General features: G+C 46.2%; 1 protein-coding gene across 14 annotated transcripts in view; it reads left to right on the top strand.

Moving 5' to 3' along the window:
* Nucleotides 1-25,389, top strand: part of KCNMA1 (potassium calcium-activated channel subfamily M alpha 1) — a 754,541-nt gene that overhangs the window by 522,774 nt on the left and 206,378 nt on the right. For all 14 annotated transcript variants that reach the window (XM_047760135.1, XM_047760128.1, XM_047760127.1 and 11 more), the window contains exons 10-12: nucleotides 18,424-18,534; nucleotides 21,109-21,214; nucleotides 22,917-22,999. In XM_047760135.1, coding sequence (XP_047616091.1) covers nucleotides 18,424-18,534; nucleotides 21,109-21,214; nucleotides 22,917-22,999 — 300 coding nt within the window. The remainder of the gene's footprint in view (nucleotides 1-18,423; nucleotides 18,535-21,108; nucleotides 21,215-22,916; nucleotides 23,000-25,389) is intronic.

Here is a 25,389-nt window from a genome sequence, read left to right as displayed (position 1 = left end):
GCACCAAAATCCTGCCCCCTCTCCCACTCCACCCAAAAGGCCACATTCTGGGTGGAGTGTGATGTCAGATTTACCCCCGAGTTCTCACACGTGGACCAACTCCTGAGGCTGTTGCCATTCACACCTCCCCCTCACCACCCATTTTTCCAAGAGGCATCGTGGATTTACCCCAAAAGAGGGCCATATGGAGCAGGGCCCACCCACCTTGTCTGTTCTGATCTCCAGCACATAAACCCAGCTCACTCAAGCTTTCTATCGACTAGGTGAGTGATTACATTCAGGTCCCTCTGACTCAAGCATTGCATCCTTTAGTTTTGGGTAGCAATAGCATGGGCTCACCCTCCAGAAGGCAGATCCTAGGGAAGGCAAGATCAAGGTCACCTTGGCATTGTGGCCACCAGAGATCCAATTCTCTTTAGCTGGGAGGCACCAAGCATGTTCTCAAAGGAACTCGTTACTCAATTGAAACAACACCTTCTGGGCAAGAAATACCCTGTTTATGGTGTGTCGGGCACGGCATGGTATTTCTGATGCGTCCTTTCAGTTTGTGCTTACAACCTTTTGTCAATATCAGTGTCATCAGTGTCAACGTGAGGGTCCATTGTCAATCGGAAGTTTTACTCCTAAGTAGGTAAACGCCTAATAGGGCCTGGGTGCTCCATTGTCCTCCCATCTCCAGAGGAGAAGGCGGCAGGAGGCGGGGCTGGAAGGGACCACTCTGTCCTATCTTCTTTTTAAGGCTTTCTCTTGGGCACCCGGCTTTGTTCACTTTGGGGTTGTGTTTTCCATTTTAACTTCCGTGGGGTAAGACATACACATCTTTACCGCACAGCTCAGGGGTTTTGTACCTGTGAACACGCCCAGTAAGGACCCACTGCAGGATCCATACAAGACGCATGATATTTTCACCCCCAGGCCCCTTCCCAGTCACGGAAGTTCCCATCACGGAGCTAGGTTATTTCTTCTTTTTTTCATCTCATACATTTTTTAAGTGAACCCTTGAAGAGCTCATTTTGTTTTACAAGAGAAAAAGGAAGGAGGAAGCCTCACCTTCCCATCCGTCACCTCCTTCCTGCCTGACGGTCACGTTGGACGGAGCCAGCCTCCTCTCCCGGCAGTGACCCCACTGCCCCTGAGCGCAGGTGTCCAGGCCGCCATTCAGAAAATGAGGAGGTGGCAAAAAGGACTCATTTTCTCCAACTACCCACAGGATGCCCGTTTGCTTTCCGAGGCACAGAGGACCACGGGCCAGAGGAGGCCAGTTGGCGTCCTTTCCGAGGAGGCAGTGCGTTCCTCCACCTTCCTGCTAATGGAGCCCACCTCCTCCTATTATCCTAACAGCCCTGGATGAGATGAGGACCAAGCTGTTCCGATTTCTGGGCCATTGGTTAGATCCAAAAGGCCAAATACATCCAGAGATTTCCACTGGTCATTTATTCCATGCCAAGAGGAAAAGAGCTTCTCCGTCCGCTTTGCCTTGAAGGTGCGGACAGGTCACCATAAAGCAGAAGGCAACCTGGGCCTCCGGCTCCCTTTATGGCCTCCCCACCCCCTGGTCTCTGCCAGCATTTCCCTATTACTCACTGCCCCTGAAGAAGACAATAAAATCAATTGCCCTGAAGTCTATGTGGAAAACATTTCTTGACTCTCACTCCAGGTGATTTTTTTTTTTTTTCCCTCCAAAATAACTCCCCTGGTCCAGTGAGGGTGAGCCTGGTGGCTGGCAGCTTTTGTTGACAGGTGACCCAGATAAGGTTCTGAGACCCACGGTGACTCACCTGCCCCGGTCCCCTCCAGTGGTCCCTGTGCCTCAGCACGTCCACCCAGACCCCTGTGGGCCGACGACTTCAGATCAGAGGCTTCCCGAGGCTTTTGTTCTGGCTCCATCTCCATCGTCTTTTATCACCGCTTTTAGCCTGATTCCCTCTCTCTCTCTCCCTTTTCTTCTCTCTTTATGAAAATGCACACTTTGCTTTTAATGTTCACTTTGGGTCTCCGATGTCCCCCGACCCTGAGGACAGAAAGTAGGTTCTGTCATCAGCCCTGAGACTTATCACTTTACTTTACGCATTGTTTCCTGGTTCAAAAAGCTAATTACTAAGTAGTTTAAAGAAGCCCTTTGGTCACTTAGATCTTTCATCAGAAAATATAAGCTTGGGAAAGGAACGGTAATAAAGGGCCATTAGCACCCTTTGTTTGATGTTGTTTTTCCAGTCAGTAGAACAAGATTGATGAAATGTTATGTTTGGCCAAAATTTGAGTTTTCATTTGGAATTCAGTGTTGAGAGAATGGGCTGTCAGAATCAATAAGTTTCCTTTCGCTTGGGATATGGGCATGTGGTAGTAATTAGCAATATAAGGTCTTTAGTTGAGCAACCAAGCATGGATTCTGGCAGCAAACATAATGAGAAACTACAGTTGTTCTATTTCTAACGTCAAAAAGTTTCCAGATAAAATTAAATGCATTTGCAAAAGGAAAGCAGCTAAACTTTGTTGAAAGATAGAGTTCAGCCTCTTAAAATAGCACACTTCACCCCGTGTTTTTTTGTGTAGCATAAATATATGTGCTTTACCCGTGGACACAAGTTCATGTAACTGTTCTTCGTAGGATTTCATCAGCTAGATGCCCAAGAATTAATTAAAACATATACATAGTTAAGGGGTTTGTTTATGTGTGCATAGTTTACTCAGAAATAACCTCTCTCACAATGCATTAACCTTGTTAGAGAAGCCAGGGTAATGGGATGACCCAAAGCTATGGAGACACACAACTCGGAGATTCCAAGATTATTTAAAGTAAAATAAAAATTGGGTAGAGAACCGCTGGGTTTTGTTTATGCAATACCTAATTTTAAGATATCGGATACTATGTAGATTTCGTTGGCACCTCATTTTCAGTTCTCATCTGTGTGTTTGGTATAATGCAAACACTGCACATAGCCTCCCTAGGACATCCTCACCAGCCACACAGCATCAAGGGCCACAGGGGCTTACTCCAGCTTTCTCATTAGCATTCCTCACCTGCCCTCTCACAGGACCTCCAGAGCCTAGGTTAGATATAAGCCTGTGCATGTGTGTGAAGGACCACCATTCTCCAGTTTATCCATTATGATGTGTGTGTCGGGGTTCCTAAGATTAGGAGCTTAGGAGTTGTTAGCCACGAGTTTGACCAGTGTCCAGGCAGGCGGTCCCTTTGAGTTGGAGGTCTTGGGGGCAATTAGCCTGTTGGGCTGAGACCCCACATCTTATTCCAAAAGGCAGTCCTCCTGCAGCCCAGCCTGCCTCCTCCTCCTTCCCTTTATGGAAGCTCAAAGCTGCTCAGAGATGGAGAAGCAGAGGGGTGAGGTTCCCATGGCCTTGGGATCCCAGCTTGCTCTCCTTCCTCCCACCACCCCTGCCTTTTCCCCCAGTGGTTTCCCCTCTGCTTGTGGCTCAGCCCATTCGTGGTTAGTTTATGAGCAATGAGAAGATCCTGGTCTGAGGTCACATGGCCAAGGGCCATGGAAAATACTAGGCCACAGAGAAGACTCCATCTGCCATAACCCCTTGTCAGAGGCTGGGGAGTCGTCCAGATGTCGTATTTCCCATGGCGGGCACCTGGGGCCCGAAACTGAGGCTGTCCCAGGCCAGGTGTTTAATGGGAGCTAGGAGGATGGATGGGTTTGGATTAGTCTACTGATTCCTGGTAGCCAGATGCTGAGAGGACACAGGGATGGACAGTCGAGGAGAATGAGTAGGGAAAGGGAGCCAGGAAACTGAATGAAATTTACTCGCTGGATGAGGAGTTGCATCCCCTTCTGGTTTGGGAGCAGTTGTCACAGGCTAACTGGGCTCTAGCTCCAATTCAGGAAAGCTGTCTGAGAGATGGAGATGCTGGGGCCTCTCTAGCCCCCCTCCTTATACAGACAGGAGAGTGTCATGTGCTTCCGGAAATGAGAACTTGGATTAATCCACCCCCCACCCTGGGCTTGCATCCTATGACCTACAGACACTTGTGTATTTCCTCAGCCTCATGACAACCATGTGAGGAAGGTATGACCATCGTTCCCCTTTGCAGTGACTTACCTGACATCACACATCACAGCTAGTGAAGAGTCCATCGGGTATTCGAACCTGGGGACAGTCGGCTCCACTGGGCCACGCTGCTTCTCAAGATTGTCTCTTGAGACCCCTTTCTTCTCTAATCTCAGTGATCCCACATGTTATATGTTTTCTTCCATCTCTACCCACGTAGGGCCAGAATGCACTACACATGATGACAAGGAAGAGAAATCACGGGCATTGCGCCAGGCCTATCTCCTCTTCCTGTTCACCTAGTGCCTCTAAGGAGCTTGGTCTCAGGGTCAAGGACAGAAAGGTGGGGAGGGGACAAAACTCTTCTTCATTGACATTCTTCATTTGGTGAGCTGGGAAAGGTGTTTACCTCTCGAACATGTCTAAGAGGGGCTCTCAAGGATGGACAGATGCAGCATTGACCATAAGTGAGATGCCTGCCTTATCTGTGGGTTTCAACATAGTCATCTCCTTCTTAGCTCCATCGTTTCTGGCGAGGTCATTCCCTAGGGACTGGCCATGGTGGATCAGTGTGAGCTGCTGGACTTGGCCTCCCCCCTGGGCAGAGCCTACCTGCTTATCATGTAAAGCCTCTGGCCTGGCAGACACCCCCACCCACCTGGCCCTTCACTTCCCCAGTGGGTCTGCAGAACAGCTCAGAGCATTCTTGGTGGTGGTTTCTTAACTGTCACTGAGAACTCCTGGAAAGTCCTAGACAAGCTCCCTGGGTTTATTTCACAGCTTTGGGTGGGAGTCTTAGCAAGGAGGCTGTGTCTTCCTGGAGGGTGTTAGGACAGGCTACCTTCAACCTCAGGTGTGGCCTCCACATTGTAAGAAGCAGCCTTAAATCTGTAGAGGTGGGCAGACTTTATTCTGCTTTCCCATTTAAAAGTGAAACAGGATGCTTTCGTATGTCTTTTTATGTCAGTGCTCGTATTTTGAGGAGAATTCGGTAATTTGGAACAAAATTTCAAGAACTGAGAACACACAGCCCTATCGGTTACCTGCCTCACTCTCCATTCCTGTCATCACCTTCACAGGGTCACTCGCTCAGGCTGCAGATACTCACTCATTGACCTCCCTGTTGGGCGTGATGCTAGGTGGTGTTGGGTGTCAAGGATCCGGGGTGAGTTGGTTCCTCGTGGAACCTGTCACCTGGAGGTTACAGTCTCTGAGAGGTGATAGGCAGTGGCAAAGGTATGACTAAAGAAAATGCCAAGTACAGATTTTAATACGTGCAGCAAAAATGAGAGCAAGAAAGACTTAAGATTCTATTATAGAGCAAAACAAGGATTATTAATGGGGATAAAGTGGTCCTTGGAGGTGAGCCCTCAGAGGAGGAGGGACTGTGACAGCCAGTTCCACAACTACCTAAACCAGCTTCAGTTGCTGCCTCAGAGGAGGGGAGCTAAGACCCTAGGTTTTAAAATTCCTATTATGGGAACCCCTCCTGCCAGCATCAGTCTTTAGTTCTGCCCCCAGGGGACTATCTTAAAATCTCATTTCTCTCTCAGGACTGGGTGTGCGGGCAGCAGTGCTGTCTGCTGCCGATCGGGGAGGCCATCCTGCATCCCTCTCCTGGTTCCTGATTATCAGTCATTTAATTTTCTGTCTCTCCTCTTATCAGAAATAATCCCTTCATCTCTCTCCCCATTCTTTGTTCCTAATACCACATTCTCTTTCCTCCTGAGCCACGGACTCCTATCAATATGACATTCTATTTTCTCTACCACTCAGGTTTTACCCACCTGGTTCTAGACTATTATTTTTTTTTTCCCCAAGAGTTAGAATCTTAAATGGTCTGCTGTGCAAGAAAAAGGATTATTTCTTTCCAAAGACTCATTTAATCTCCATGCCCTCCCCCTGCACCATGGTCCATTTCTTCCCCCCAAAGAGAATTAACGTGTCATGCCTTCATCTTCGTCTCTTCCATGTGTGTTTATTGAGTGCCTGCAGCAGGCCAGACTCTGGGGATACATGTACTTCTACACATCCATAAAAATCTCAAAAAATGCCATGTATCTTGAGCTGCACATTGCATTACTGGGCCACCAAAGTGGTCAGGGAGTTCCAGCTCAGAGCTTATGTAAACCTCCCCTCTGGGTTCCCAGAGGTCACAGTCTTCCTGCAGTAACATTTCCTTCTCTGCTCTTTCTGAGGAGCCCTGACCCCAGTGCTTGGGAATAGGATGTGGGGTTGATTCACAGGGTGTTGTCTTGGGCTGGGCACCCTGTCCTTCCCCTCCTCATCCATGCGTAGCTCAGGCCACACCCCTCTCCCCCCTCTGCGGCCTGTAGGGGGACCCCTCCGTTGAGAGGTGTCCCCTGGAAGATGCCATTGGTGATTTCTGCACCACAGATATCACCCTGGTTGAAATGGGACTGAAGTGCTGCATATTACACAAACATCGACTCCTCTCCGTGCGGGACCCACGTGATCCCCAGCCTGAGCTCCCAGCCATGTTTTCAGATGCCTCGATTTTAAAAGCCATAAATTAGCAAATCATCAACATGTCACCAGGATGGATCATCTGGTAGCCATTCTAGTCAGAAGGAAACACAGGCCCCCATAACTGATCTTCACAGAGATACGAAGAACTGTAGACAGACAGATACAGTAAATAGGAAGACAAACAGATAATTCAAGTTGACAGACCATCTTGGACTGATTAGGCATTCTGCTTTGATTAGCATTAAACTTTGGGGGGAAGGAAAAAAAATTGATGGCCCTAATACTTTGGAAAATGACCTCTTGACTGCTTCTGAAATTCAGTACTGAGGGGCAGATACCAAACGCAAGTGTCGTTAGGTCTGTACCATATAATGTAAAGTGCCAGGTATCCCTTCCCCACAGAGGGGTCTTGGTGGGTGTGGATGTGGGTGCTTCTTTCTCTGCATCTGCTTTGGATTCTTATAAGCCACATCTTCAGTCCCTTTCAAACTTGAAGCTCTATTTAAGGAGACTTGGATGCATATTAAATCAATTTCCTGATAATGCTAATGGAATGAAGGCTTGTCTTCCCCCCCCCCCACTTTTCTGCTGTCTCTCTTCACTTCCACACACTTATCAAAATGTTCTAGCAATTGTTCTGAAAACAAGAATAGAAAAGTAGGTGGGAGATGAACTGTGTACCTTAAAAAATAAAGTCATGTTCAAACTTAGCCTTTTTGCTCTCAAATATTCTTTTTTTCCATTAAAGAAAAAGAATTCTAATTATAAGCCCTGAAGCCTCTTTCTGCTTAACCTCACATTTGATTGGGTGAATCCTTCCTGGGTAGATTCTGAATCTAACGAACAAACACAATCAGCTGAGACTTAAGTTGCACCGTGTTTTCTGACTTCCCGCTCTGTCATTTATTCTCAAAGAAGTCTTTCCAGAGTTGGGCAAGGCACTTCCTTGTTGATTTGGGGTTCATGCCAATGATGCTGCCATCTTACACTGACAGTAAACTAGGAAACTTTCTAACTGGCCAAGCCCGATGTCTCTTTTTATTAAAATACCTTGGAGGCTGATGCAAAGTGAAACTCACAGAAACTCAATTCTGTGCCTCTTAGGGTTTGAGCTTCCACATCTAGTATGAGTGTTGCGTAACAGTCACCTTTTCCCACTCCCAAAACCACAGGCGCTGCTCCAAATGTGGGTACCAGTTGTAAAAGCAATCTTACTTCCCCTCTTTGCATTTCTCAGTAAGGGGGCCCATTCAGAGACAGATGCATGTACATTTCTGCGAAGGGTTTTCTGACCTTAGCCACTGGTCTCAAAGGCAAATGGCCAGCCAGTATAGAGAACAGATTTAGGAAAGCTTCCCATCCCAACATATTTGCTCAACTAACAGTTATTAGCAGCTTGTTACATTCCAGGCACTGTGCTAGTTGCTGTGGTTAAAAGTGTAAGCCAGAAAATGTGACTTACCTGGGACTTTGACCAATCAGAATCACCCAAGGAGCCAGTGGCAGCTAAACAGAAGCTTGATTACAGAGGAGCATCTTCTCAGTGAAATATGCTCTTCTGGCAGGAATTTTGTTCAATAAAGTCATGAAGGTATAAAATTATCATGAAGGCCACAGGCTTCTTAAAGGGAATGCTCCTAAAATCATTTGATAATTCACATTGTTAAGTGTCCCCATTGGAGTAGTTGAGGGCAAAGGTAACAGTGGGATGACTTGTGCACCTGAAAACCTATGGATCTAATGATGGAACCAGCAGAATAGGGGTGCAGAGAGATTTGGGAGGGTAGGGAAGCTGCCGATGCTACCCTGAGTTCCGATCCTTTCCGTATCTTACAAACATCCCACTGGGGCATCTTATGCCCTAGCAAGCCCTGGAACTTGTGGACCCCTCCTAGTTCTTCTGTGTGTAAGATGCGGGAGGCTCAGTGTGTTGGGTCTAGTCAAAGTGGATGGCAAGGAGCATGTGCTCACTGGAGCAACACCCTTGGGTGTGGCTGGGGAATGAGGCCAGCCTGTGTCAACTCAATGGGAGGGCCGATTCCAGCAGCATATGTTCTAGGGCTATGATGCCTGATTTACGAAGGGTGTTCGAGAAAGAGGAGGGGCTCACACTGCACATCAAAGCTAAAAGCCTCCCCTCTACAAGGCAAAATTAAGCAAGTTAAGCAAAATTAAGAAAAGCAAGTTTCTTTGGACTCATTCTCCCTCAATTCCACCTTCATCCCCAAAGGCTGTAGTTGACCTTTGCCTTCACCTTCTTTTCTCTTGGGGCCTTCTGCTCAGAAGCAGTATTACCAAGTGGAGACAGGCACATCTGATGTGATCAGAATAGAGGAACATGCTGTTGTTCAGTGCCTGGATTTCTCTGTAAGGGCAGAGAGCCATCTAAAATTGGAAGAATCAGGTCAAAGGAAGATTGGCTTACCTACAAAGGGTCAAAGGCCACCAAACCTTGCAGTAATGAGTGAATAAAGTGCAGAGGGGTGAAGGTGTTGGGGAGAGACGCAAGGAAGAATCTGTTCAGTTTGTGAGAGTCGGGCAGTTGTGGAATTGCTTCCTGAAGAAGGAAGGCGAAGTCCTCTTCAGGGAAGGAAGGAAAGAGGGAGGGGAGGGTGTTGCCAAAACTTGACCTCTGTCCACCGGTGCCTAATAGAAATGTGGAGACAGAGTTTGGGGTGAATGAGAAAAACAATAGCTTTAGTGCTTTGCCAGGCAAAGGAAGCCACAGCAAGCTAATGCTTTAAAGACTGTACCCTCCTTTGGCAGAGGATAGGAAGTGGTTTTATAGTTGGGGAGTGGAAAATAGAGCCACTGATAAGGATCGGGGTAGACTGCAAGCTTGTATTCATCATCAAAGCTGGTGTTTAGGGGCCCTGGGACTAGTTGTGGTGGTCAGGGAATGAAGAATGCTTCATCAAGTAGTTAACGTCTTCCATTTGTTAGGGGTTTTAGTTCTGCAGAAGAGCTCAAAGATGTTGTTATGTATATTTCTTGAGGGGGAAGCACGACCTTGCCCCAAGGCTGTACTATGGTTTCTTGACTGTTCCTGCTTGGTCTCTGCATCCCCTCCCTTTCTGATTCCTAGCTGTTAGAATCTGCCCTTAGGAACTCAGGGAAGGATAAGGAGGCCGAATGAGGCCTATTTCCTAAAAGCAAGAAATGAGGGACACAGAAAGGCTTGTGCCCAGGAGCCCCACAAAGCTGTGCTTGATTTCAAGAGAAAGAAACTAAAATTATGGTTGCTGGTACCTGCATACTGGGTTATTGTGAGAATTCAATGAGAAGCTCAAGGGAATCAAATCTACAGTTAGAATTCTTTGGTAACAGGCAATGGAAACTGATTCTTGCTGACTTCAGCAGAAAAGTGATTTCTTTTTGCAAGGTTAGAGTGAGTACCTACGGCATTCAGGGGAAAGCCGAAGATCCCAGAAAGGACAGAAATGAGCCAGAGAAGCAGCGCTGGGGTCCAGGCGGCAGGAATTCAGGGAAAGTTGGGTTTCCTGGGTTTCATCATGAGGATCAATCAGCTCCCACAAGATCAAAAAGCACTGATTGGTATAGTTCAGGCTGGGAACCATGAGGAAAGGGGCCAAGACTATATCTGATTGGTGAGGGGCATTTCCCCCACATAAAAATGAGGTGCTATTCCTTGGGCTGGATGGAGCCCATGGTCCAGATGAGGGGGCAGCTTTGGAAGCAGGGCTTAGCTGTGGCTCCACTTCTTGCCCGACGCCATCCTTTCCCCAGGCCAAGGCTTAGGTTTTCATCTTATCCCAAATGTAGTTCTGAAGGAATGTGCCTTTCTAACCAGTGGCTCTCTCCACTGAAACTCTGCATCCCAACCAGAACCCTGGGCCAACCCATGGTAAGCCGTGGGCGCTTCGCTAGGTCTATATCCTTGCATTTTTCCTTCTAAGTACTTTGATGTTGTCCCCTAAAATATATATATATGTGTGTGTGTGTCCCCAGAACATATCTAACACCCAATTTTAAGAACCTGTTGGAGTTTCCCTGGTGGCACAGGGGGTTAAGGATCCAGCATTTTCACTGCTGTGGCTTGGGTTGCTGCTGTGGCGCGAGTTTGATCCCTGGCCTCAGAAACTTCCCTATGCTGTGGGTATGGCCAAACAGAAAAAAAAAGAATCTGTACATTCAGGTAATTGCAGTTTCATTCTGTAGCCAAATTCAAGGAGTACTGATCAAAAATTAACTCATAAACCCTAAACTCTCTTTAATTTGATGTCATTTTAAAATTTAAACGTGGGGAGTTCCTGCTAGGGCACATCATAGGTTAAGGACCCTGCATTGCCGCAGCTATAGCGTAGGTTGCATCTCTGACTTGGATTTTATCTGAGCCTGGGAACTTTCATATGCTGTGAGTGTGGCCAAAAATTAAATAAAATTTGTATGTAGACTCTCTTAATATGTTCAGAAAAATGAGGTGCTCTTGAAAGGAGGGTGCATGCTAGACTGAGAAATATAGTCCATGTCCGTATTTGCTCTCAGTATTTATTTCTAAGACTTGGACCGAGGCTTCTTCCAGGCAACAAGCTATGGAAGGTGTGTGATCCTTCCCCATTCGTGGTGTAACTATGGATGTCTAACTGTGACTTGGGAAGTGAGGATACTGAGCCCTCGAGGCAGTTTAGATCCTGACCGTCTGCACAGGATGAGATGTACCCTCGTCATGCAGGAAGTTCTGGTCTGGTCAGGACATCCCAATGTTCTCTGTTGGGGCTACCCGTAGTCTATCCTCTGACCTTGGGGCTCTGATGACAGAGGTGCCTTTGCTGCCCTGTTGGGATCTATTCGCTCAGCCTTTTGCCCCCATTTAGAGAAACAACCAAACAGCCTGTCTCCTCTAGAATAGCTCTGTTGACAGCAGGATGAGATAATGACTTTATTCTCTTCCTCACCAGGAGGGAGAAGACATTGCCTGCCTTTGTGATTAGCAAAGTACTAGACATGGGCCCTGGGTGGATAGTTATCTTCTCTCTGAACCTCCTTGGGTTTTTTGGTTGGCTTGGTTTTGTGTTTTCATTAATTTTAAGGGAAATGGTTAAAGCCAGGATTTGGGATTGGGAGCTCCATATGGGCTCACAGTTATTTCTGTTTCTGTCTTCTTTCCACGCACTGTTCTTTTACGAACGTGACACGTGGTAGATGACTTGAAGTGGTAGAATCAGCCAGTGAACGGAAGGCTGTGGTTAATTAACTGTAACATTGCTTGTATGCTTTCGATGACATAGGGTGTCCAAGCCAAGCACATTTGGCCAACCAGTCCATTGGCCAGCAGAGAGTTCTCAAGCCCAGCAAGCTTTGAGGGTCCTGGGCTGGGTCTTAGGATGGCGTGGAAGGATGGGGTCCACATAGTCTGGAGCTGGCTTCCGTTTGCTAAAGCTGATCGCCCCTGCATGGAAAGCAGTGCCTTTGGGATGGGCTCTTGGTGCCAGAGGCAATAGAAAGGTAGGATTAGGATCAGCCTCCTTCCTTTTGGGCAGTGCGGTCATGAACTTTAAGAAAAAACCCGGGTAATATTTGCTGTGAACGACATGACCCAGAGCAGGGGGAGCTGCCTGATGAGGCAGCCGCAGAATGCATGATCAGGTAAGACAGAATGTAAAGCCCAGAATCGTCCTCAGTCTCAGCTTGCATGGGAGAGGCTTGGAGAGGCAGTTAGGTAGCCCTGAATGGTTCCAATTCAACCTAGGAGGGACAGACTGAACTTGGGGTACTGACCGCTGTGTGATTTGGGTTGTGGGTTCTCTCGCCACTGCTGGCCCTGCTTTCTAAGTGATACCATGCGGCTGGATTCCCTTGACAGGACCGTCTTAAAATGCATTCCCATCAGATGCAGTTTCCAATGGTGGGAGGTGTTGGTTGAGGGCGAGGGGTAGGACGAGGAAAGCATGATTAGAAGGCTCAGCAGAAAGCCAGAAAAGAGTCTAGCATATGTATTTGATATAAATATTATAGTTTTACAGAGACATCTAGATCAATATATGCCACATTTCATCTCCCTCTTTGACAAAGTGAGCACAATGTATTCAGGGAAAGCTGTATAGGATTTTCAATTTACTCTGTATGATTTATTGTGACAGGATAGCTATGGGTTTTCTAAGTTCTTTATATATGTTCCAGTAAAAATGGATATAGTATCTTTAAAAATAAACAGCCCAGAGCTGTGCATTTTACATTGTCTTCCTAGAGTGAGGCTCTGGCAGCTAAAGAGAGATCAGAGACCTCCCTGTCCTTGTGGGACGTGATGTAGTCAGATTTGCCTCAGTCCTCACTCTTCAGGTTTTTTTTTTTTTTTTTTTTTTTTGCAATGGAGGGAGGAAACAGGAAACTGAATTAGGAAGCTATCACAGACGTCTAGACAAGATAGGATGGCCTAGACTGGGGGCAGAGAGCAGGAACACTGACGGAGGCTTCATTAGTATCTGCTTCAGTGGGTGCAGCCCCATCAGTCTGAGCCTCTTCATTTTCCAGTGACTGTCCCCAGGTCACACAAGACAGGCCCCCCACCCCCACCAACCCCAGTCTCCTGATTCTTGGCCCAGCTCTGCACCAGCTGCTTCGGGTCAGAAGGCATCAAACCAAGGGGGTAGTCTGCCCTTGCTCTGACATTCCCCTTCCCCTGATCTCTGGACCTCAGTCTAAGTTTCCGTATCCAAAGAATGCAGACACTAGACTAAATATTCACCAAGTACCATTCTGATACCAAAATAGACATGAGAACATGGAAGGGAGCCTGTCATTGTCACAGATCTCTTTTTCAAAGTCCATTGTCTTTAAGAAGCATTACCTGAGTCTTTTTAAAAGAGGTAATGTGTAGATATTAGTTCTCATTGAGCTGACCTGAACCTCAGTGAATCTCTGGGTGCCTCATTCACTGGAACCTTGGGGAACTTTGTCTGGAAGACCCCCTGTCTGTCTTCCTCTCATGCCTCCTACCATAAGTCAGCTCCCTAGGCGATCCATTCTGAAAGACACCAGTGGACCTGTGCTCTGAACCTCAAGTTCCAACTCACCTGGGACGTCCCCATGTTCTTGACCCACCTCCAGGAAGGGAGTTGAAGGATTGAGAATAGTGTGTGTGGGATTTCATTCTGGAAGCAGGGATGGTTGATAATGGGAGGGGCACTCCAGTATATGCTTAAAGAAGAGGTACCCATGAAATAAGCAATTGGCAGCTTTCTTCTCAACCCTGATAGAGCTCCTAATAGTCAAGCATTAATCCTATTAAGTCACCCTCCACCCCTTGATGCCATGCCTGATCCATGACACACGAGTGTTACCCACTCCTAATTCAACCCATCCTGTGTTTACGGAGCCCTTACCCAAACCAGGCATGCTTGCTTATACTAGACGACTAGCTCTTTTCCATAAAATGCCATTGGCTACTATTTTGGCATTTAAGATGCTTCCTCATGCATCTGAGATGTGTCTTTTAGTCCAAGCCTTTAAAATTAGTTTATCCCAGTAAAGAGTTGTTCCTAAGACTTGACAGAACTTCAAAAACCAAAAAGGACATCACAGCAGGAATAGTTATTGATGTAGGTTTGTTGGCCACCTTTATAAACTGAGAGGCCAGGCCCTGTAGACATCAGTCATTAAGACCACCAGTAGTTTAAAGCCAGAGCCACAGAGGGGATGAGGGTTAGTGCCCTTCATAGCTAACTTTCCTGAATAGTCTCCGTTGTCAGTGGGTCATTTAGATTTTTGTCATCTTCTGGATTCGTGAGCTGGTCATAGCATGTAATGTCTAAAATGGACATTCACATCACCTGCAGCCCTCTGGCTTGCCAAATTGTGTGACTTCAGTTAAAAACTTGGTTTAGAGTTTCTGCTGTCTTTTAGCCTTTGCTGTCTTGAGCTTGCTGGCCTGGCTGACTAGAGGTGGCAAGAAAATAGTGATACTACTGTGTGGTGATGCTTGAAGTGAGCTTCGTCCCTGTCCACCCCAGGCCCCAGGATAAACTTCTTTCTTGGCCCAGGGAGGACCTTTTACCAGCCCCTCCACCATGGGTCCAGGAAGACCTCCTGTTGGCCCAGCCCAGTCTGTTGTGAAGGAGCAGAAGCTGAAATATCCAAGCCTCTGCCCTCTCCACATCATCAACTTTGTCTTCATCAGAATTAGAGTCAGAGATCTGGACCACATCCTGGGCAGATCACTTTACCTGCTGTGGGATATCAGGCACATGACTTAAGGAAACTGAGGTTCAGAGAGGTTATTTGAAAAGAGACGGATAATGGGAACACAGGGTTGTTTGAAGGTGAGGTGAGACTCCAGGAGCCCTAGAGCATTTTGTATCTGTTATATCCTGATTTAGAGATATCATATAACTCCTACCATTTAACCATGCTTACGATGGCCCAGACTTGTTAGTAGACCCCTCACATGTATCATCTATTTAAATAAATCCTCAAGATAATCTCATGAATCAGGTAACTAGCTCCAGCCCCTCAGAGACTCTGACTTGATAGTTGTGAAATGCAGAATTGGTACCTTGCCCATGACTATTGGATTATTTAGTGTCTGAGCTGAGCTCACACAGGGCTATCAAAGGATGAATCTCACATGGTAGATTTGTAGGTGTCAAGGAAACCAACAGAGATAACTTTGGATGAGGATCTTTGGGCCATTCTTCAAATCAGGAACCGTGAACCAGCCATCACTCTGTTTCCAAAGAGGGCATACCCTGCTCTTCAATCTTAGAATATTTTCAATTATATTTTCAATCACCAAAGATGCAAAAAATTCTGCTTCTGCTCCCAGCAATAACATCCTTCCTCAAACAAATGCCCCTGGGGCGTGAGAGTCCCCAAAATATTTCTGGAAAATAAAACTCCCCCTTTCACCATCCACCCCTTGCACTCCTGCAGGGCCCCTAGGGCTCCCTCAGTTACAGGGCAGTGGGAGCAGATCTGCTAATGCAGATGCTGAGTTAGAGAAGCAGCTTCTCCCCATCCATCAATTCTAACTGCATTCAAACATTTTCAATATGTGGGCTCCTTGATAACTTCCACTGTATGGAAAACAAAATGGAGGGAAATGATTATTGGCACAAAAGGAGGAAGCTGTAAATCTTCAAATCAGATAGAGGACAGATTGGAACAATATGGGTTCTCCAAGGTTGCCATGATAATGTACCTAATAACTCTTCTTGGGCAAAAAGGCAATCTGCTTTCAATCAATCTCGCTTTTTCTGAGCAAAAATACCAATTCTGTTGAAGGAAGATTTTTTTTCCCCCTTCCTTTTTGATAGAGACTGCTCTCTACCCCAGAAATCATGCTGTGGCTTAAAGATATATATTTTCAATTGTCTAGAATGGTATTGGACAGCTAGCACCAAAGGAGAAAAGTCAATCCGTTTTTTCTCCCCTCTCCTGCCAACATTTGTCTACTTCTTAAGAGAAGTGAAAGCTAATTAAAGGCTTAAGGGATAATATTGATTGCATTGGAATATATTTTATATGTACCCAGCACATTTTCAACTAAGAGAACCCTGGCTCTTTGTAAGGCAGAATAAATCAGCTGGCTGAGTCTTTGATTCAAGGGTGAGAGGGTGAACTCATCTCCTTCCCTTCCACTTCTCACACATCTGTCCTAGAGATAAATGATCTCAGAAGAGGAAGAGCGAATGCTGGCAGATGTTCATTCAGTTCTTTGCGTACAGGCTGGGAAGGATGAATGTTCCGACACTTCCCTGGACTTGTCATTGATTTGACTCCAGCTCTGAATGATAACCAGACTTCTGCTGGGATAGAACTTTGAGCTTTGCAGTGCCTGGTGCAGGAGGCTGGCTGGGTGGGATTAACCTCTCAGCTCCCTTATCTGTTGAGTGGGGATGAGAGCTTGCTCAGAATCACACACATCCTTGGTAGCAGAGCAGGGTATCAAACCTGGCCTCCTTTCAGGAAGAGCCCTCGACACATATCTATCCCATATGGGTGGAGGTACCTGTACAGTGGATTCATGCTGGCATTATTCTCAATCATGGAAGTTTGTGTGCAGAAAGCATTAGAATTCCCCACCCCCTCCCTCCAACAGCCTCACTGTCATTTGTAGAGAGGTCAGATCAAGAGGGAGATACCATTTCTCGGTCACCTTCTGAGCACACTTGGCAAATTTAAAATCAGAAACCTTATTCAGAACATGCATCTTCCTTTACAGCCTGTTTTGTCTATGTAAAGGCCCTTTTCTCACAAAAAAATTTTAAGATATGACCTGTTAAAAATGTCTATAATCCAGTTGACATCGTGCATTCAGACTAACTGTGTGTTTCAGGAAAGAGTTAGTCATATGGGTTTGGGGGCATAGAATTTGGGTGGGTGGCCAAAGGACCAGCCTTAACCTACTAGAGAGCAAAGAGATTATATTAAAGCCTTTCTTCTAAGGAGCCAGTTGACATCCTTCCTTTGCCACGAGGGCCTCCGCTTGCCGGATTGCTCAGTGCAGCACTGTAACAATAACAGTCCATAATGGCGATATTATTAACTGCCTTGTACATATTATTGATTTACTCTTTGTTCTGCATCATTATCCTTTCACCAATGAGTTTACTGCATTATTCTCACATACTTAGTCAAGCACCAAATTACAACGAAAGGGCAGCTCCTGTAATGGCATCTAATGGAACATTGCATAAGCGATCATCACTGCCTCCTCTTAGGAGCTGCCTCCAGCCAATGAGCCTTCTGCCTTCTTGGAAAGTGCTCAGAGCAATTACGAAGTGCACGGGACCTGGCCATTCTAAATTTTTCCTACCAAATGACTGTTTTGCCACCTGCCCATGCTGCAAAGCCCAGCCAGGGAGTCAGCCTCTGTCACTACCAGCTGGAGGGGCACAGGGACCTGGGCTGAGCCTTTTGCTACAGGCTCTTTACTGGAAGCCAGAAGGTTCCCTCGCCACGTCCAGTCATGGGGTTAACTCTTGCACAAGGGAGCTTACTCCTGATTGAACGTCATATATATGAATATAAGTGGCCAAAGTATAGCCCAGTGTCAAAATTAGCCCAGGAGCCCAAAGGTGGTGGGAGGCTCTGTTGTTCAGTAGTTCTGGAAGATGGACTCTTCTCCTCGGGGTAAGCCATCGTCTCCAGAAACAGAACTGCCATGACACAGGCAAATTTCATTCCCATCCCTTCCTGCTTTTCTCCCCATCTTGAGGTAAATTTCTTTGTCTCTTGTGGAAATCTCACAACCCCTAAGGAAGCAGCTGTCTGGGGAGGCACAGCCTGCGGCATGATCTCAGATTCCATAGGAGTCCCAGCCCCATTTAGCCCTGAGTGATGCTCACTTACTGTAAAGTGTTACATGCCCCCATTGTCGGAGGAGTTATGGCGGAAAAATGCAAAATTTCCTTTTTACTGCTTATGGCCAGCAGAGCCCATAACGTGTCAAGCTGCACATTAGCCACCCTGATAAAAGTCCGCTTTCTTACACACAAAATCATCGTTTCAGCAAGATTTGTTATCTCATTACCTGATAAGCTCTATGTCATAAACCAAGACTCATTCGGTAAATCTCCCGGGAGGACGCTTTGTGGGCAAAAAGGGAGAGATATGAATCTGCAGGGGACCTGATAATGCAGCATTTAAGCACAAGCATAATGTCACTTATTGTTAAATGCATAAAACCACTTGGCCAAACGGTTGGGCTTTTAATAGGGTTTTGTGCAGCATCAGGTGAGAAGCCATATGCTTTTCTGTTGAGGAGGCTCTGAGCGCCTTCCGGCCTTGCTGCTATGCCTCGCTGCCCTCTAGGGAAGGGAGCTGGGCTTTAACAAGGCCTCTTTGGAGACCGTGATGCTTCTCTGCAGCTGTGCGCTTCCTCTGTCTCGCAGGGGTTGGGGGGTGGCGGTGCCGGCTCACCCCTGGGCTGACCTCACTTAACTGGCCTCTCTCATTCAGGCACATTGTGGTCTGTGGACACATCACTCTGGAGAGCGTTTCCAACTTCCTAAAGGACTTTCTTCACAAGGACCGGGACGACGTCAACGTGGAGATCGTCTTTCTTCACAAGTAAGAGGTCCCTGTTCTTTCAAGACCCTCCTCCCAACCAGGCCCAGTGAGGGAGGGCGACTCCTGGGGTGTCTGTAGGAGCAGTGATGTAGGGGAGGTCTCAGGGGACAGGGTGGAGTTGAATCAGCTCCCATTTGCACTGGCCTCACTGAGAGGATGACATGGAACTGACGGAAAGAGAAGCAACACCTCCTTCAGAGATGAGAGCAGCACCTGTTCCTGTGGAGGCGATTCTGGAAGATGACAGCGGGATCCTTTACTCGCCCCCCAACTATTTGGATCTGTGTGGTCCAGATGTGCCCATAGTGTCTGATATGGATGACTAGCTGCATGGCGTGGGTTCTTAATGACTGCAGGACTGACATAGGGACAAAACAAGGCACAGACATAAGAGGAAGCAAGGTGCAAGGTAATAATAATAGAAATAACAACTGACGTTCCAGGAAACCTTCAGTGTAGGACATGGTCCTGGTCCCCACGCATACCATCTCTCCTTAAATCAATAGAGGGAGGAAAAAGTATGGGCTCCATTCACAGTACATTCTAAATCCCGACTCAACCAGTTACTGAACAAGCTCCTCAACCTCCCTAGGCCTCAGTTTCCACATCCATAAGATGGGGAGATCAAAGTGGTTTCTATCTACCTTCTTGGGCTATTGTAAGAATGAAAAGAAGTAACCCATTCAAAGCACACAGAGCAGAATCAGGCACACAGTAAGTGTTCAATAAATGTTAGCTATTATCGTGAGAGAGAAAATACCTTAGGATGTACAGTGAACTTAAGAGGTAGATTTTACCATGTTTGTTTTATGGGTGAGGAAAGCAAGTTATCTCTCTCTACTCAGTGCCGTTGAGATTCTTTGCCCGATCCCCTTTTAGGTAAAAGGTAGTTCACCACAGGGATGGGGAGTTGGGGGGCTCTGCCATGATGACGTGGGTGGCACCATCTTCTTGTATGGACATGGGGCCATCATGGGGCCACTCTTAGCCTCACCTTGCCAAGGCGCAAAACTCACATGTTACTGTTGGTTCCATACAAGGTTGACACCCAGGACTCAATCCTGCTCTGAGATCCCACTGAGGCTGGCTCCCCTGTAGCTGTTCTGTGCGTCTCCTTTCCTGAATATGATACTGGCCACCATGTTGGAGCACCAGCATTTTTGTTCTTAGCAGTGACTTCTGCAAGTTCTGAAAAGACCAGTCAGGCCATGGGCACAGGAGCAGAAGCCGTAGATCCAATTCATCCCTTAGCTATTGATGACCAGCTGTGGAGCGCATCCTATGCTGGATGTTTGGAAGGTTCAAGACAAGTATGGTGTATAGAATGGCATATGGGTCCTGCCCTCATATTGTGTGAGCATTTTAAGACAGGCATGTGTGCAACAATAGGAGCACAGCATGGGTCCTATGTTAACTGACTCAAGTCAGTTTCATCAAGTGGCAGAATAACATAGGGGATCTGTACTGGGGAGAGACCACCACTTCTTGTGTTACCAGGGTGGGGGGGCTTCCTGAGGAGGCCTAACTTGTAATGGATCTGGAGGACGGGTTGGATTTGTACAAGCAGCTGCTTTGCTCTTGCCCATTGCTTTAATCTGAATCGACAAGCTGGCTGCTAATTCTTCATTTGCTGGGATTCACCTCTGGATCCCCAGCACCTACCAGTGCCAGCCTTGTAGTAGGTGGTCCAGGTAATTAGCTTCCCAAAGACTTGGATTAATAACACACCTTCCTCTAGAGTTGTTTTGAGGTTTAAATAAGTTACTAGTCATTAAGGGCTTAGAATGGTGTCTGTCACATAGTAAATGCTCAAGAACATTAGCAGTTATTATTACTAAAGACCACCTGGATGTTAGGCAGGGTTGATTAACTCAGTCCTTAGCACCTAGTAGGTTCTAACTAAATGTCATCATCTCCCAGTACCTAACAGAGTACTTAGCACAGTACCTAACAGAGCATAGGTATTTTTCATCTCTGAAAGAATAGGTCAACCAGTGTTTTAATCCTTGTCCTGCAAAGGGAACGATGGCCGTGTACCCCAGAACTAAGAATGTTGAGTAGTGTACATATGCGTGAATCAAGAACAGTTTCAGGAGTGAATGACCTCTGCGTGTGACTGCCCGCAGGCGACTTTTTTGATCCGGGCCCTGAGGGTAAAAAGTCCAGGAGGTGGAGAAGCAGGGAAAAGCCTTTTGACAAAGGGGCCAGCAGGAGACTCTGCCGGGAAGAACTTTGGCTCATCCCTGACATCACAGCCTCAGTTCCTCTATTCCTAAAGTAGGGATTCTGTTCGTAATGAGGTTGAAGATGTTTTGCCCCATAGGCTTTGTGAAGACTTTGTAAAGTTTATGAACCTCTTTATTTTAACGTGGTACTGGTTGTGGTTTTCAGTTGAGCATGAGCCTTTTATTCTCTAAGTGCAAGCCTGTTATTTATGGCAGGAAAGGGGACTGCCTTGAAGGTGAAAGCCTTTTTTTCCAGGTCTCTCTCTTTGGAAGTGGATGGGAGGAAGGCCAAGGAAGCTGAGAACCTGAGGCTACTATATTAATGGTCGTTTCTTCTCTCCTTGCACAGCATTTCCCCTAACCTGGAGCTTGAAGCTCTGTTCAAACGACATTTTACTCAGGTGGAATTTTATCAGGGTTCAGTCCTTAATCCACATGATCTTGCAAGAGTCAAGGTAAGAAGGAAGAAGTAACGTCTGCTTTTACTCCACTTGGGGTGAAATGATATGTCTCCAAGGGTAGCCAAGAGTCACCTCCAAACCCCTAATGCAATAAACCAGATACTGCCAACCTCAACATCACCCTTGCACTGGTCTATGACTTTGTTCCACTGGCACATGGATGATGACCCATAAGCACTCCACACTTGAACTAGCCATAACATGCTAGACATTGCTAGTTCCCTCAGTATCAGCGCTGCTAAATGAGGTAGACCAGTTGTATGGACTCAATAGTCTCATGCATAACATAATAATCAAATAGTTTCCATCCTGAATACTTAAATTGGACTCAGCATAGCTCTGAAATCTGTTATTTACATCAGAAAAGAACATTAAGGGTAAAGTATAAAATAAAGTTTAACCAAGCCGTAAAACATTTCGAGCTTCCTTTTATTCCTTGCCAAGGACTAAAGGTGTAAAACTAAACATGGAAGCATCTGTTAGCACTTGGTAATGGGCTAATCTCTCTTTCTAGAACATGCTAAATTAGAATCTTCTTATAAAGCACACCTAAGGCTTATAGGGGGAAGGGTTACAGCACAATGGCATCTTCTACTTTGTTCATTTTATGTAGATTTTGCATGCACACTCAGTATTTGCATGCCGGTGGATATAGGTTTGTATTATGAATCCACTGACATCTAAATACTTACTGTGGTCATCACATAATTTGGTTAATAATGTAATTGGCAAATAGGAATACGCCAAAAGGATTTGGGTAAATTCTTTGCTTTATGAAAGGAAACTGGAGACAATTTGTGACATACCATGGCTGGAATTATGCCCTCCCACCAAATGTAGGAATGGTCTATTAAGTACAGCATCCCCAAGCAGGGCAGACCTGAGCCAGCATGGGAATTCTTATGCTTAATGAGGCCAGTTCATCTTAATATTATCCAGACATGATCCAAGTTATGTCTAATGTGAAATCCTATGAGAACTTGGGAAAAATAGTTGTTGTTCATGGGCCTAATTTAGATGCGAGCAATTCTTAGCACAACTCATGGTCCTCTCAAAGGAATAAGTCTCTCTTGGCACATATGTTTAGATAAGTCAGTAGGTTGTATCTTGAGGTCATCTGTAATACATCATTTCAAACACATACATTTGTTGTCTTTTGAATAGCTGAATACTAATTGAATGCTAAATAGTACTGAGCTGTCATCCGAGTTAGGGGTCTGAAAGGTGTGAGAATGGTTAGATGAAGGACGTTGGAGTTTAAATTTCTGAATCCCCAATGACTCAGTTAACTTGGCAGCCTGAGAGAAAGGGTTTAACCCATCTAATGCCATTTCCCAAGTGGAAAAATTAGGGTGATGGTGCAGTGATGGGGAGAGGTGGAGAGGGGATTGAAAGGCTTCATTAATTGTTATCTCAAGGAATCTGGAAAGCTTACATGTAAGAGGCTAGGCAAAATGAAAAGTATAATTATCAAGGTACATGTTGTCCCCTGCAATAGCCACAAGATGAAATGTTTATGCCATAACAAGAGCTTAAAACCTACACTTGTGGCAAAAACTATAATCTCTCAGGATTATTATTTTTTTCTTTCCTTGCTGAGCACAAGGTTCCCCAAGAGCTATCAGCAGGGAGAGACTGCAACCAAGCATGGCTATTTATATGTTTGTGTTCTGTGATTTTCCTTTGGGTGTCTTAGATAGAGTCAGCAGATGCCTGCCTAATCCTTGCCAATAAGTACTGCGCAGACCCTGATGCTGAAGATGCCTCCAACATCATGAGGTAAGCTCAGGGAGGCAGGGAGGCTCTGGGCTGGCTACTCTGTGGCTACTTGCTGCCTGGTTGGGTCCTCTGCAGAGAACCGTTTCTTTGGGATCTTCTTTCCTCATTAGCCACCCTGCAACTTGCTACCTGCATAGGCCCAGGGTTGGGGAAAATTGAGACTGTGGTGGGTGCAGAGAGCAATGACACAAGGCATCATCATCAAAAGCGCATCCTTAGAAGATGGGAGCTCTGGGGCTCACGACCAATCTTGGGGGAGAGATGCTTTAGACAGGACCAGCAAGAAGAGACAGATTTCAATGACTATAGGCCTGAAATAGGGTACCATGTTCCCTGAGGGGGAATGGGCCTGAGAGATCTGAACTGTAAATGATTTCATTCCTGGGGGGATTTTTGGAAATAGCTGGAGATGTTTTTGGGTGTCCTAACGAGGGGACACTGCTGCTCATGTCTGGCGAGTGGAGGCCAGGGATCCTGCTCAATATCCTCCAATGCACAGGGCTACCCCAGAGAGCTGGGTGTTATCCAGCCCCAGGTGTCATAGTGCCAGGTGTCCACAGAAGCCCCATGTAGGAGCTTTTGAAGCATGTCTACAGCACATTCATTAACATCTCCCACAAAAGAGGAGTTTGTTGACCACTGAGCTTGTTTCAACCAGTTTCCCCAAAGGAAATTGTTTTCTTCACTGAATGCCTCCTTAGTGTTTTGGGTACTAATATGAATTTCTAAAATAATATTCTGGAGAAAGTTTCTCAAACCTATTTGCCTACAGCCACCCCTGCCCCCAACACATACTCACACAGTCTTTTTTTTTTTTTCCACAGAAGATCCCTTGAAGGAGGGCACTCTTTGGAAAATACTCCCTGGTGCCTTTCCTGCCAGTGGGCTATGCTCCTCTAAGGCCAGTCTCTGGCCAACTCCTGCTCCTCATTCTTTTCTCATTTCAGAAGAGAATTTTTCCATTTTGGTTCTTTCCATAGACCCATATTTGACATCTTGAGGCTATGAAATGTCTATAAAGTTAAGGTATTTTGCTCCAGAAAGTTAAAGCCCTTTTGGAGTCTTCTCTTCTGCAGCATAAATTGCAGAAGAGTTGAGAGCTGAGAGGGGATAATAAAGAGAACCTTCTGGAGAAGAGAGGAACTGAGAGAAAACATTTCACTCCCACTAGATTCCCAGGAACTCTTGCCTAATTGTGAACAGCCATCCCTTGGATGGAGACCAAGATTCCCCTCTCTCTGCAGCTTGGTTTTGCTTTGTCCTGGGGATTTACCTGAGGGGCAGGGCAGGGAATTTGTCTTTGCACCACTCCAGGGCCTGCCCTTCCTTGCTTTGCTTTTACTCAGTGGCCCCAAGTGACGTGAGCTTTCCCATCAGCAGGGTGGGGGAATTCCTCTGGAGCACATCCTCCCCTCAGCATCTGATCCCTGTGTCTGGCAAGCAACATCTGGCATAGTGTGCTCTCTTTCCACTCGCTTTCCTTTGGCACTGTGCTTAGTGTGGCCCTCTTAAGGAAGTCAATGTGTGACCTCTTGTGACCACTGGGCTTGCCAGGCTGCAGGGAGATGGTGGAATGCGGACCTGCTTCCTCACCTGGGCCTGTCCCCTAACTCATTACAGCTGGGAAGGAACAACAGTGGCCCCAGCTTAAGGTGCATAAGTTGGCCCTTTCCTTGAACTAGGATTTCTAGCCTTTGCAATTGTGTGTCCTTTGAAATGATAAAAATGTAGCCTTTGAGAAACATGTCTTCAACATTTCAAATAGAAAGCTAAAAGAAGATGACACCTAATGTTTAGACCACAAAGAGAAATTTGAGGCTGGCACTGCCTTTTTTTTTTTTTTTTTCCCCAGAAGTGAGTAATTAAAATGCTAATAGCTTTGAAGTGGGCATTACTCTTAATCACAATATTTTATTTAAGCCCTGATTGCAGTAGGGTTACCTTGAAGACGTACAGGTTACCAGGGTGACTGGCATGATGCCAAGGCATACAAATGACTGAACAAAGCTCCCTTGAGAAATGTGGTTAAGCCCTCCATTAACCGGAACCAGAACTAAAGCCCAGGCAGCAAGAGGAAATGGGAAGCTCAGGGTTAAAAATGGGCTCTGTCTTTCCCTTATTTGTATAATCCTCCTTTCTTCTTAGTTTAATGAGACCAATCTGCCCCTTTTGAAATTAAAATGTCAAAGATCCATTTGAAATGAGCTAATGCAGAAAACTGGCTGATGCTGTGAACTGAATTCCTAGGGCTGACAGGACTCAAAGTCCTTGAGTTATAAGCATGGGCCGACACAACACTTTTTCAAAAATAAAATGAAATCCTTCAAGTGCAAAAGCCCAGGGTGAATTTGTGCCGGGAGAGCCTTCTGCGTGATCCATTTCCTAAATTT

This window comes from Phacochoerus africanus, chromosome 15, assembly GCF_016906955.1.
Source record: "Phacochoerus africanus isolate WHEZ1 chromosome 15, ROS_Pafr_v1, whole genome shotgun sequence".
NCBI classification, from domain to species: domain Eukaryota; kingdom Metazoa; phylum Chordata; class Mammalia; order Artiodactyla; family Suidae; genus Phacochoerus; species Phacochoerus africanus.
This window is presented reverse-complemented; position numbering and strand designations above follow the sequence as displayed.